The sequence below is a fragment of the Macaca fascicularis genome, chromosome 11 (assembly GCF_037993035.2).
Source record: "Macaca fascicularis isolate 582-1 chromosome 11, T2T-MFA8v1.1".
Lineage (NCBI taxonomy): Eukaryota > Metazoa > Chordata > Mammalia > Primates > Cercopithecidae > Macaca > Macaca fascicularis.
In genome coordinates this window covers 46,567,716-46,581,743 of record NC_088385.1, presented here as the reverse complement: position 1 = coordinate 46,581,743, position 14,028 = coordinate 46,567,716, and the positions used below count along the sequence as shown (strand labels likewise).

Below are 14,028 nucleotides of genomic sequence, written 5' to 3'. Positions count from 1 at the left end.
TAAATGAAGCTGTTAAAACAATGCCTCATGGAGGGCAACAGTGGGGATTCTCAGGAGAGAAGATATCCCACCTTTTGGTTATCATGTTGGGGCGGGGAGGTGGAGACTGCCTGCCGAATCACAAATCAGGGTCTTGGGTTTTCTTTGTTACTGGGAATTACACGTTACATGAGTGGAATGCATATTGTGAATTTTCTTTTACAGGTCAGGGATCCGTGGAAGGAGGTTTGGGATTCACCCCAGGAGATATTTTATCTCCTTCCTCAAAGAATCAAATGTACCATTCCTTTAAAATAAGCATACATTGAGGAGGGACTGGCGATGAGAGTGGAAACTAGCTATAGAAATGGGAGAATGCAGCCCTGAATTGCTCCAGAACAAATACATTTAATGCCAGGGAAGTAGACCACGCTGGGTAATGTCACAATACTATAAAAGGAAGGGTACTTGCTAGGTCGTATTCTAGGATAGTTTTTCCAGCCCTATCTCCAGGCTGCTGGAAGGACAGTCAGGCTGGTTTAGGTGCTCTCTCCCTACCCTCCAAACAGCGCAAACATTCTGGGTGGCTTCCAGACTGCCTGGTGGCATCGCCAAATTGGCTTGCCCCACCGCTGCAGCTCGGAAGGCAGGGTTAATTCCATACAGTTGCCAGAGCCCTAAATGAGGGAGCCTAGGTCAGAGGTCGCACCCACCGGGGAGGGCGGGATTTAGGGGTGCGGGGCGGGCTGAGCCTGGCTCCGCCCAGGGAGGGGGCGGGACGCTTTCCGTGCCCCGCCCCACCGGCTCGCGGTTGCACGTGACCCGCGGTTCCGCCTCCCGCCCGCTCCGCAGCGCCAGCTCGGCAGGCGCGGGGTGTGAGTGTGGAGTGAGACCCGCCGGGCTCCAACTCCGCAGCGCCGGAGCGCGGCGGGCAGCAACTTTCTCCCGGGAGCGGCCGTGGCGGCGGCTGCTGCCGTGGCAGCCGGAGCGGAAGCCGGGAGGAAGAAGGCGGCGGCGGCGGCGGTTGCTCCCGCCGGCTCGGGCTGTCCAGCTCGCTGAGACTGCCGGCCCGCGGAGCCGCGACCCCCGGGCAGCCCCGGGCCCCTGCCCTATGTCCCGCAAGGCGAGCGAGAATGTGGAGTACACGCTGCGGAGCCTGAGCAGCCTGATGGGCGAGCGGCGCAGGAAGCAGCAGGAGCCGGACGCGGCAAGCGCGGCCGGGGAGTGCAGCCTCTTGGCGGCCGCCGAGTCGAGCACCAGCCTGCAGAGCGCGGGCGCGGGCGGCGGCGTCGGGGACCTGGAGCGCGCGGCGCGGCGGCAGTTCCAGCAGGACGAGACCCCCGCCTTCGTGTACGTGGTGGCCGTCTTCTCCGCGCTCGGCGGCTTCCTGTTTGGCTATGACACCGGGGTGGTGTCAGGGGCCATGCTGCTGCTCAAGCGGCAGCTCAGTCTGGACGCGCTGTGGCAGGAGCTGCTCGTGTCCAGCACGGTGGGGGCGGCTGCCGTCTCGGCATTGGCCGGAGGCGCCCTCAACGGCGTCTTCGGCCGCCGCGCTGCCATCCTCCTGGCCAGTGCCCTCTTCACCGCCGGCTCCGCGGTGCTGGCCGCGGCCAGCAACAAGGAGACGCTGCTCGCCGGCCGCCTGGTCGTGGGACTCGGCATCGGTGAGTTCGGGCTCCGCTAAGGGCGCACGGGACCCCAGTGTCACCGCCCTTGACCCTGGGTGTTGCGTGCCTCTTGCCCATCGGGGTCCTCGTCGGGTCTCGCCTGGTCAGAGAATCCTCCATTTCTCTGGCCTCTAGAGCCCATCTGTTGGTCCAGCCTCCAAGGCTCTCCCGGGAGGTGGGGGGTTTGAGGGCGGGGGTCACTGTAGTCTCCCTCGAGCCCACGTGGAATCTTTGATCGTCCACGGACCAGTCAGTCCGAGTAGTTGTTGCCTCTCAGCACTTCCAGGAACCCAGCTGAGCCCCAGCTTTTTCCTTGATCCAGCCTAACCTGATGCTGCTTCTTGAGCTTACGAGGGTCTCTATTTTCCTGCACTGTCCCACCTTCCCTCTCCACTGCTACCCCTTTCCTTTTCTAGAGCTCCCAGCCTGCAACCTAGAACGTCGTCAAGTTACAGTGAGATAATATTTAGAATTAAGTAATTCCGGACTCTGAAAGGTTTATTAGCTACCCCTGCCCTCTTTCCTTATCTAGCATTTGTCTTTAGATGGTATCTCCTTTTGCTTTTATGCTTTTTCTATTGCCTTTCAGCTTTCATTCTTTTCCCAAGTGAATTCCATTCTCCTCTGTTTTTCTAACTTTTTCATTTGAATCCTTTTTTATCCATTCTCCTCTTTGTTTTGCCTCTCCTGCTTTCCAGTTGGGAACCAAATTATCTATTAAAGGTCATATTCACTTCCTGAATTCATTTAGGAGGTACTCCCCCTGTGGATAAATGCCCAGCAAGATAAATGATTGGAATTTACTTCAAAAATGAAGGCATTAATGTTCTCCTGGCATTGATTTTTTTTCACCCTGGTTGCTGAGCAAGGGAGGTACAATTGGCAAGTTTTTGGCAGAGGGAAGCCATTTAGAATGTGCTCAGTATTATTAGAAAGCACTTTTGAGGGAAAGTGGGGGGTTGTGACTTAAATCTCACTAGAATTTTTCTAAGACACACCGCTGATGCCTTTTTAATGTTTCGTTTCATAATTCAGTTTTTTGTTTCCCTTAGGGTGCTGTTGAAGTATTTCTTCCCCATGGCTGGGGCTTGATGAAAGCGCTTTAAACCTGGGGCTGCTAGTGATCTGTGTATTCACCACTTGTTTCATGTTTGTGCTTTTCACCCTTTCTCTGTGGGTTCTGAAGGGAAGCAAAGGCCATATATTCAACTCCACATGCAGGAACCATGAGCCTAAAACCCAGCTCGCTGCACTTTATATTCAAAGTTTGTCAGTAGTGACCTTCCTTTTGCTTGTTTATTGTACTATTAGGAAAGGTAGGGCAAAGCTCTCAGTAACATATTAAGTTGGCACAAAAATGTCCAAAGTGACCAAAAAATCAGCTGAAATGAAACCTCTTTGTATGGAAACTACTTGCGCCTTCAGGACCCTTCAACAAATAACCTGCTAAGTGACCACGATTCTTTTCTCAGCATTGTCTGCTTGGGACATCTGGACTTTTTTTGTTGCTTCTGACATAGAAATAACATCATTTTAGGTAGCAAGAATTGTTCTGTCAACCTGAATCTTTTCTGTAATTTTGAAATTGTATCATGATTTGCAGAACTCTCTAAATGAAGCTTCCTAGTGTTTTGCTATGGCAAGTATTGGTTAAAATTTTGGGTATTATGTTTAGTCTTTTTATCTGACCTGCAAATTGAGCCCTGTTCTGTGTAAGATCCCCTTCCGGATATTGTGGGCAGAATAGTGAGAAGAATGTATTATACTTTAGTAAATGTAGCAAGGTGGGACAAAAGCAATGTAGAACTTGCTAAGCTTTATAACAGAGATTCTCAGAGATAGCTGATGAATTCAGAGAGGGTACAGTTATCTCCAACAGAGGGAAGCCAGAAGCTCTTACCAATGGAAATGGTATGTTGACATGTCAGTATTTTAACAGAAATGAGGAAGGGACCTTCTAAGCAAGGGATAAAATGGGTAAAGGAAGGAAAGCGTAGCGCATACTTGGGGAATAGGTGGAAGCAGCAATAGAGGACAAAGCAGGAGATCAGATTGGAAGTACGGGTGTGCAAGAGCTGTGGAGGCCTCTCTGTCGTGCAGCCTCATTCTGTGGTCTCTGGGCTGATTGGTTCAACAGAGAAGCCCAGTTTAGGTATGGTCTTCATTCAGTTCTGGTGTAGCCCATCTCACTTCCAGAAACATACCTCTCAGAATAGAAGCCCTGAGGCAGTTTCGTAAAAGCCCTCTTCATTTACAAAATGAAGAATGTTTTAAGATCATAAACAGGCTTTGAAACAGGCCATGTTCAAAACAAAACAATAATGAAATAAAACCACTTCAAATTAGGATCTATGCAAAGCATGTAATTATACAAATAAAATCATTAAAACTTAAAAGATCACTAGCCTTCCAAAAGAAATCACAAGTGTGTGTTTTTTTTTTTTTTTTTTTTTTTTTTTTTTTTTTTTTAAGCTACAAGGAAATGGGTTCCTAACATGAGCATTTTTTGAGGGACATTAAATCAGTTTGCTTGTTTGGTACACTAAATCTGGGTTAATTTTATGCTATTGTTTTTTAAGTAGTTAAATTTTATGTGTAGTCAGGGATTTGTTGTTTTGTCCTTATGATAGTTAGTAAATGTTGATGAATAACAAAATGTGGCTTTTGATGCCTTTTTCAGACAAGTTTGCTGTAAGAACTTCCTTCCTCCACATGTTTACCTGTGGTAAAATATAAGGCCCATGTGGGTCAGGGATTTCTGTTCATTTTGTTCACTGATACGTTCCTGCCACATAGGAGATACTTGTTGAATAAATGAATGGTGAGCAGAAACGGAAAAAAATCCAAATTTCATTGCTGGTCGAGTAGCACTTTAAGTTAGTTTAAGTTCTTTTCAAAACACAAAAATAGTGCATTATCAAAATACGTGAAAGGCCATCTAAAGGTTTTGGTTGTAATAGTTTAATGAAATCATTATCTATTCAACACTTGCTAATTGAGCTTCCGTTATTGATCCTGTCAGATATGGGGCAGGCAGTAATTAGATAAAAACCCCACCTTGGAGGTGTTCATTCTGTAATGGAGTAGAAAGATACATAAACAAGCAATTAAAATAGACATTTCTCCATAGTGTCAGATGACACACAGAAGAGTGAGTGGTCAGTTGATTCTTTTAAGGGAAAAAATGGAACACAGGATTGAGGAAAGTTCTACAGTGGGATATTCAAAGTAGGGTTTGAAGAGTGAGTAGGTATTCAGCAGATGATGTAGATGAAGTCAGAAAAGTGCTTGTTTAGTGCTTTAGTATGTGCAAGACCTGGTGGTAGTACTTTACACATATTACCTCATTTAATCTTCCTGAGTCTGGGAAATGGGTCCCGTTTTGTTGGGTGTGGAAACAGTTAAATGGCAAGGTCACTGATTACAGAGGCAGGATTAAAAAAAAAAACCTTGAGTCTTTTGCTGTATTACCCTAGTGGACATTTAAAAAAAAACCTTGAGTCTTTTGCTGTATTACCCTACTGGACATTTAAGGTGGAGTTAATAACTGGTGTAAAGGCACAGAAAAATCAAAGCAGTGTTTGAAGCATAGGTGAGTGAAGGGTGGTGATGGGGTGGTCATGAGACTAGAATGTTTTGGGGGGATTAGGCTGAATATAGTTTATTTGGTCCTGCCTATGCAGGGAGAGCTTTTAGAGGTTTTTAACAGTAAATAATATAATCAGATTAAACATCCCTTGAATCTGATATGTGAGGGTTTTTGTTTTTCCCATTATGCTTTTAAGTTCTTTTACTTTCTTCCTTACGGCTTCTCATGTCTTTGAAATTTTGGGTATTAGCAGTCCTTTGCTGAGATGGCTACTATAGGATGGGTAAAGCATAGCATGTGACCATTAATTACTGATATGGGAGGAGTCAGTGGACCCTTCAGCAGAAACCTTTGCAGAGGTGAAGATAGCAAGGAGTAGAGTGTAGTTATTAATGAGTATTAAATGAATTGCGTAGTAAAAGACCTTAAGTATCAGAAGTCAGGGAGATGTGTATTTCTTTTGATTTAAGGATTCCGTTTTCTTGACTGGTTGTAACAAAATTACCGAGTGCCTGTTTTAAATCGGGCATTATTTTGGGTTTTCTTTTCTTTTTTCTTTTTGGTTCACCAGAGGCATCTTTGGTTCCTCTAGTTTATTTTTCTCTTTTACTTGATTCCTGACACTAGACTTTCTCCATTTCGCTGCCTGCTACCATAACCACCTGAACTTTTTAAACGTGAAAAGTCAAATTTGAAATAGGACATACATTTTCCATCTCAGAAATGATTGTATTCTAACAGCGTTAATCATTTTTTTTTTTTTTTTTGAGATGGAGCTTTACTCTTGTCGCCCAGGCTAGAGTACAGTGGTGAGATCTCGGCTCACTGCCACCTCCACCTCCCAGGTTCAAGTGATTCTCCTGCCTCAGTCTCCCGAGTAGCTGGGATTACAGGCACCTGCCCCCCATGCGCACCTAATTTTTGTATTTTTGGTAGAGACAGGGTTTCACCATGTTGGCCAAGCTGGTCTCGAACTCCTGATCTCAGGTGATCCGCCTGCCTTGGCCTTCCAAAGTGCTGGGATTACAGGCATGAGCCACCATGCCCGGCCCAGGGTTAATCTTATTTTGTATATTCTTTACACGCAATCCCATTATCAGGTGTTTGTTTAGCAGTATTGTACCTATAATCAAGGTTTTTAAGTATGGTTAGTTACAACAGGATTGAAGAATATGAGTTTGCTCATTTGCTTTATTTATTTTCTATCACCATGTATTTCCCATGCATAACACACAAGAAATTGTCTAGAAAAGACAAAGTACAACAGTATACTACTATTAACACTGTTAGCATGTACACGGTCAGTGAAAAAGCATACCTATTAGCCCTTTCTCCCTGGTGTTGGCATTTATTCTACTGCTCATTGTAAGTGGTGATTTAGGGTCTGTGTGGGGAATATCAAGAAGTCTCTAAATTTGATAGTCCCCAGTATTCAAAACCTTTCCTGAGAATTGACATACTAATTTATACAGCACTGGATTCGTTGAATTAATCTTAGATTTACATCAGTTTCTCCTGTGTCAGCCTCTTTCAGGACTCCCTCTACTGGAACACAATTTGTAGCTGTAAATTGCAGCTTGTAATTAGTACATTATGGCCTGTTGAGTAATACTTTTAAAAATACCACATTTTTGTTTTTCAAACAGCATTTGAATTCTTCCTCAGTGCAAATGAAATGTAAAATCTTGTTTGATCAAAAAATGCAATGTTGAGATCAGTGTCAACAAAGAATGTCATTTAAGGTAAGCATAGTTGGGCGGAAGCTCTTAAGTTTCAAATAGTTAATCAGCTAATATACAGTTTTGCGGGGAGGTGCTCAAATTTGTTTTTTTCCCCTACTCCCCAATTTCTGTCTGTTTGATTGTTTTTGAAGGCAGGAATTCTGTACTGGATTTATGCTCCCTACTGGTATGAAACTGACACATGAAATAAAGCCTCCTTTGACTTCTTGTATTTCCTTGTTTTATACACATTAACAGCTTTGCTCCCTCCCCTTTTCTGTCTGGCAGTGTAGGGACTGACATTGCAGTTATAGTGAGGATTATGATCTAATTGTGTTTGCCTGGTAGTATAGCAACACCCTCTTCAAGTGAGTTGTCAGTAAGATAACGTAAGTCTGTTAACATGAGTTATGTGAAATTGTTCACGTGACTTCCTTGGAAAACATTGTGCTTTTTCATTCATCCCTTTTTCCCTCTTCTGGATTATAAACTTAAAGTAAGAATGCACTCAAAGTTAACTGACTTCACACTAACATCTTTGGTTTGAACACCTTTAATGATGTAGAAACTGCTAAGAGAACTGAACTAGCAAGCAGTCGTTGCTGTCTTTACCCAAAATCACCTGAGTGTAATTTTCTTTTTCTCATATTGAGCTTGGTTCCTTTGTCCATCTTTCTTGTCTACACCTTTTTCCATTTCTTTATCTTTCTTTTTCCTGTGACCCGTTAGAGTCCGTAAATAGTAGCAACACTTCTAATAGCAGCTATTGCTAATAGTATCAAAACTTCCGTTGTCAGGAGGAAAATTCATACTCACCAGAAAAGCCTCAAACATTTTGCACATATAAAATTTAATTTCTCTGGTTGTAGAAAGAGAAAAAAGTTTTACAGGGACTTCTAAACTCAAGTTAAGAGTACTACATGCTTTCTAGTTAGGCCTTTTATTAAATGCCACTATTTGAAATGGTGCGGTCTGCAGCATATGTCCAAGGCCACATGGCAGGAGCATCATTTCACAGCAGGGCCAAGCACTGTGGCAGCTGGTCACCAGCGAGCAATGGCACCAGTGTTCTTCTGATTTTAGTGCTGCCCTGCCCTGCACTGGGAGGAGTCTAGGCAGTCCATCCTTGTGGCAGGGTGTGGATTGGCCATCAGCTTAGCTGCCAGCGCCCTGGAAATAGTACCTAAGACTTGTTGAATGCTTACACTTCTAAACATTTTGCACATGCTAATTCACATAGTCTTCATAATAACCCAGGGGGATAATACAGTTACCTTTATTTTAAGGTGAGGGTATTTAGGCAGAAAGAGATGAAGTAACTTTCTCATGATCACAAAGCTACTGGGTGGGGCCGGAGTTCAAACCCAAGAGGTCTGGCCTCCCAGTCTGTGCTCAACCAGTCTGTGACACTCACTCCTCCCTGAAACTGGCATAATTCTTCTTTACCATGATATATCATGTGGACATTACTTTTGTTTGTTTTAATATAGATTTTTTTTTTAATTGTGGTAAAGAACACATTACATTTATACTCTTACCCATTTTAAGGTGTGCAGTTTGGTATTGTTGGGTATATTCACATTGTTGTACAACAGACCTCTAGAACATTTTCATCTTGCAAAACTGAAACACTGTATCTATTAAACACAAATTCCCCAGCCTCTCTTCCCTATCCCTTGACAACCCACCTTTCTGCTTTCTGTTTCTATGATTTTTACTGTTTCGGATACTTCATATAAGTGGAATCATGCAGTATTTGTCCTTTGCTGGCTTACTTCACTTGAGGTTTATCCATGGTGTAGCATATGATAGAATTTCCTTCCTTTTAAAGGCTGCATAATATTCCATTGTGTATGTGTGTGTGTGTATATATATACACACTCATATATACATATATACACATATATGCATATATACACATATATACACATATATATGTGGCATTTAATCTATCCATTCATCTGTTGATGGACCTTTGAGTTATCTCTCCTTCTTGGCTGTTGTGGATATTGCTGCAATGAAGATGGGAGTGCAAACATCTCTTTGAGATCCTTCTTTGAAGTTTTTTGGATATATACCCAGAATTGAGTTTGCTGGACCATGTAGTAGTTCTATTTCTAATTTTTTGAGGAACCTCTATCCCGTTTTCCATAGTGGCTGCACTCCTCCCAGTGTGGGGCAGGGCGGCGCTAAAATTGAGAAACTAGGGTTCCAGTTCTCAATATGCTCACCAACATTTGTTGTTTTCTTTTCTTTTGACAGTGGCCATCCTAATGGATATGAAGTGATATCTCATGGTGGTTTTGATTTACATTTCTCTTAGGATTAGTGATGTGAAACATTTTTTCATAGACTTGTTGGCCACTTTTACCTTTGTATATCTTCTTTGGAAAATTGTTTATTGTATTTTCAAGTCCCTTACCTATTTTTAATTGGTTTATTTCAATTGCTATTGAGTTGTAGAAGTTCCTTATGTATTCTGAATATTAACCCCCTATCAGATATATGACTTGCAAATGTTTTCTTTCATTCCATTGGTTGCCTTTTCACTGTTTATTGTGTCTTTTGGTGTATAGTTTTTAAATTTGATGTAGTCCTGTTTGTCTGTTTTTGCTCAACACACACAAAACTAAAACTGTTGGAGTCATTTGTCATGCCCCTTGAGAGTAAGCTTTTTGGAAATTCTAATAAAATACTAGATTTTACTTCTAGGAGTATGTCATTTTGTTCCCTGGAATACATTCTTTGTGAACAAACATAATCTTCATTTCCTGTGATATAATGCTTTTTAGCAGCTTGGCAGAGGTGTTATAAAAAGTGGACTCTAAAAGCCCATTCTGTATGCCTATATGTGTATATGCTTGCATTCACTCAGTAATTAGGAACATTAGTATTTTCCTTAGTTTAAGTATGAATTAAAGGAAGTGCAGAGAAATTAGGGAAATTAGCACTGTTAGTAACAGTGCTGAGATTTAAACCCAGATTTCTGATCAAGAACCAGTGTACGCCCCACCTTTCTATTATATGATAAATCCAGTTTTTGATTGTGAAAGCTAAATATAGTCACCATAATGCTTCCCAAATTAGTATTAGTATTTAATGTGCTAGCAATGAAAATCCCAACACGATACTTTCACAAAAGAATTTCACAAAATGATTGTAATCAGATTGAGGGAACAGTAGTAAGACAGTAGTTATAGACAGAAGTAATTACTGCAAAGAAATAATATGTATATAATATATAGGGTATACAATATGTATTATTAAAACCAGAATATGATGAATGGAACAGAATCAGAATTCCAGTGATAGATCCAACTGTTTGGAAGAATTTAGTATTGAGCAAATAAGAGGGAAAAGAAAGAAGCAACTGAGAAGAGGAAATAGGAATATGAAATGTAAATGAAATTTAGGTCTCATATTCTCTGTAGTGTGTTGGTTTAAGAGTCTCTAATTTTTTTAATTAATGGAGTGTTTTTTCTTATCTATATTGATGACATCTTTTATTATAATTTTTAAAACCTCAAAGCAGAGATTTTAAAAGCGAGGCAACAGATTGGAAAGACATTGTGGTAAATTTATTTACTTAAAAGAAAATATATTTATCCTCAAAGTATACTAAACAGATTGTTTACAACAAGAAAAATATAGTTAGTAAATAGACTCTTGGGAAAGTGTTAAGCCTGGTTACTAATTAGAGGTGAAGATTAAGAGAACACCATACTTACTAAATTAGCAAATTAAAAACTCAGGGCTGGCCGGGCGTGGTGACTCACGCCTGTAATCCCAGCACTTAGGGAGGCTGAGGTGGGTGGATCATGAGGTCAGGAGATCGACACCATCCTGGCTAACAGGGTGAAACCCCATCTCTACTAAAAAATGCAAAAAAATAAAATAAAATAAAATAAAATTAGCTGGGCATGGTGGCGGGCTACTCAGGAGGCTGAGGCAGGCGAATGGCATGAACTTGGGAGGCGGAGTTTGCAGTGAGCTGAGGTCGTGCCACTGCACTCCAGCCTGGGTGACAGAGCGAGACTCCATCTCAAGAAAGAAACAAACAAAAAAACAAACAAAAAAAAGCTAAACAAAACTCAGGGCTAAGTTGTTCCCTAGGAAAATATGATTTTCTGATTGTAAAATAAATTGGAATAATTTTCTGTAGAGAATATTCTAGATAAAAAGCTGACATGTTTGACATGCTTCATTCATTTGTTCTTCATTCAACAAGTTTATTTTGAATTACTAATATGTATTATATACTGTGCTCTTGCAGTTCATTTGTAAAATTGCTAATAATTCTTTGATCTGGAAATTTCATTTGAGAGATTGTAATATAAGGAAATAAAGAAAAACTCATTTTGTTTAAACGTATTTATAGATGTGCAATATGTAATTTTAAAAAGCTAGGAGGAACCTCCAAGTGCCTAGTGATTGGGAAGTGATTAGTTAGACCACATCACATTGACATTAAACACAAAAACGTCCAGACCTTAGATACATATATCCCGCAAATATTAAGCCCGAAGAATAGAACCTAGTTGTATGGACACATTGATTGCAACTACCTAAAAAATTACACTTGGACATAGAGTTTGGAAGAAGGAATAAAGGTGTATGTTTAGTTTACATATGGCACAGGGCATTTACATTTTTTTTTTTTAACTCTTCCCTTTAGATCATTGTTCTACTTCACATTCACATTTTTGTTTTAAAAGGCACAGAGACACACATAAGAAAACACAGCAGCAAGATACTTTTTTCCAAATTAGATTTTACTTCTTATTCTATGGAAGGACATTTTTAGGAAATAATGACAAAAATGTTGTAATCTAATCATATAATAGCGGTGTGGGTGTATTTTTTCCCCCAGATTTTTAACTCATTGCGTGAATTAGCAAGGTCTCATGATGTACGAAGTACATTTCTGGGATCTTATTATTGTATGTATCTCAGGAAAGTGTCTTGCTTACTTTATGGCTGAGAATGAGAGCTTCCATGGGCTCCCATCCCACACTCCCTTCTCTCTTTTGGGTTTCCTCAGCTGTTCCTGCCTGGGCCTTGCACAGATGCTGTCTTCTTTCTGTTTCTGTAGATGAACTGGCAAAGGCTTCTCCCTGTCTCCTATTCAAAGCTGTCATCCCAGCTCTTTCTCTTTTGTCTCATAACATTTCTCCTTCTACTGAGTTAGTCCTGTAAGCATGGACACATGCTGTTGTTATTTTTGAAGTCTTTTTTTTTATTTTATTTTATTACATTTATTTATTTATTTATTTTTAAAATTATACTTTAAGTTCTTTTTTTTTTTTTTTTTTTTTTGAGACGGAGTCTCACGCTGTTGCCCAGGCTAGAGTGCAGTGGCGCGATCTCGGCTCACTGCAAGCTCCGCCTCCCGGGTTCCCGCCATTCTCCTGCCTCAGCCTCCTGAGTAGCTGGGACTACAGGCGCCCGCCACCGCGCCCGGCTAATTTTTTGTATTTTTAGTAGAGACGGGGTTTCACTGTGGTCTCGATCTCCTGACCTTGTGATCCGCCCGCCTCGGCCTCCCAAAGTGCTGGGATTACAGGCTTGAGCCACCGCGCCCGGCTATACTTTAAGTTCTAAGGTACATGTGCACAACGTGCAGGTTTGTTACATATGTATACATGTGCCATGTTGGTGTGCTGCACCCATTAACTCGTCATTTACTTTAGGTATATCTCCTAATGCTATCGTTCCCCCTACCCCCTCCCCACAATAGGACCCAGTGTGTGATGCTCCCCTTCCTGTGTCCAAGTGATCTCATTGTTCAGTTCCCACCTATGAGTGAGAACATGCGGTATTCGGTTTTCTGTTCTTGCAATAGTTTGCTGAGAATGATGGTTTCCAGCTGCATCCATGTCTCAAAATTTTTTTTTTCTGCCCCACTTTATCTTTCGGTTACTATCCTGTCTGTCTCCTTTTCTTTACATAAAACAGTTGCCTGTATTCCTTTTCTGTAGTTCCTCTCTTTCCCTTTTTTCTGAACCCTGTCCAGACAGGCTTTTATCCTTACCACTCCACTGGCGTTGCTCTTATCAACTTTACTGTGTCCTCTGTGTTGCTCAGCGCAAGGTCTGTCTTCAGTCCTACTTGTCCTACCAAAGGCATTTGATACAAGTAAATCGTGTCTTCATGGACTACTTTCTTTGGCTTCTAGGACACCACATTCTCCCAGCTTTTTCTGTAGGCTGCTTCTTCCCCCATCTCCTTTGCAGATTCCTCTTCATCTCTCAGATCTCTTAACTCTGACCAGCCTCAGAGTTCTCTTCTTCTCTGCATTTACTCCTTTGGGGATCTCATCTTGTCTCATGGCTTGGAATAACTTCTGTGTTGCTGAGAATTCCCAAATCTAGATTTCAGCCCAGACCTCTCTCCTGATCTCCAGATGCTTGCACCTGACTTCCCTGTTTTGTCCACCATCTCCCGCTTACCAGGTCAGAGCATTCCTCCTGGGGCTTTCACCAAAAGCCTTGGAGTTGTCCTTGACTACCTCATGTGCCCCTTATCAGGTCGGCTAGGAAATCTTTTGAATCTAGGCCCTAATTATATCTGAAATCTGTTTCTTATCACTTCCTCTGCAATCACCCTGATCCCAAATGTCACCCATCTCTCACTTGGGGTATTGCCAGAGTCTCCTGTGTGTTCACTCTGCGCTTTTCCTGACCCCTCTGCTTACTTTTTATACATATGACAGCCAGAATGATTCATTTAAAATATAAATCAGACTATGCCATTTCTCTGCTCAAAGCCCCTGATTAGCTCCCCACCTCAGAGTAAAAGCTAGTGGTCTGCAGCAGCCCATGGGATCTTGCCCCATGCCCACTTCTTTGATTTCATTTCCTACTGTTTTGCCTTCCCTCCTTTTCCAGCTGCCCCCACCTCTAGGAATACACTAGACATCCTTCCAGGCCTTTTTGTGGGTGGTTTCCTCTGCTGGGAAGCCTCTCCCTAGATACCTGGAGCACTCTTTCCCTTTCTCTCTTGTGTTTCCTCAAGCATCTCTTCTTAGCGGTGTCTTCCTTGATCATTCGGCTTAAAGTTGCAGCCCCCACCA

General features: G+C 42.1%; 1 protein-coding gene across 8 annotated transcripts in view; it reads left to right on the top strand.

Annotated features, from left to right (window-relative positions):
• The first annotated feature begins 832 nt into the window (after window positions 1–832).
• The window catches only part of SLC2A13 (solute carrier family 2 member 13), a 369,307-nt gene continuing 356,111 nt past the window's right edge, over window positions 833–14,028 (top strand). For all 8 annotated transcript variants that reach the window (XR_012420133.1, XR_012420134.1, XR_012420135.1 and 5 more), the window contains exon 1: window positions 833–1,643. Coding sequence is in view for 5 of the 8 variants with exons in the window: in XM_045365028.3 (XP_045220963.1) it covers window positions 1,091–1,643 (553 nt within the window). In the remaining 3 variants the exon portion in view is untranslated. The remainder of the gene's footprint in view (window positions 1,644–14,028) is intronic.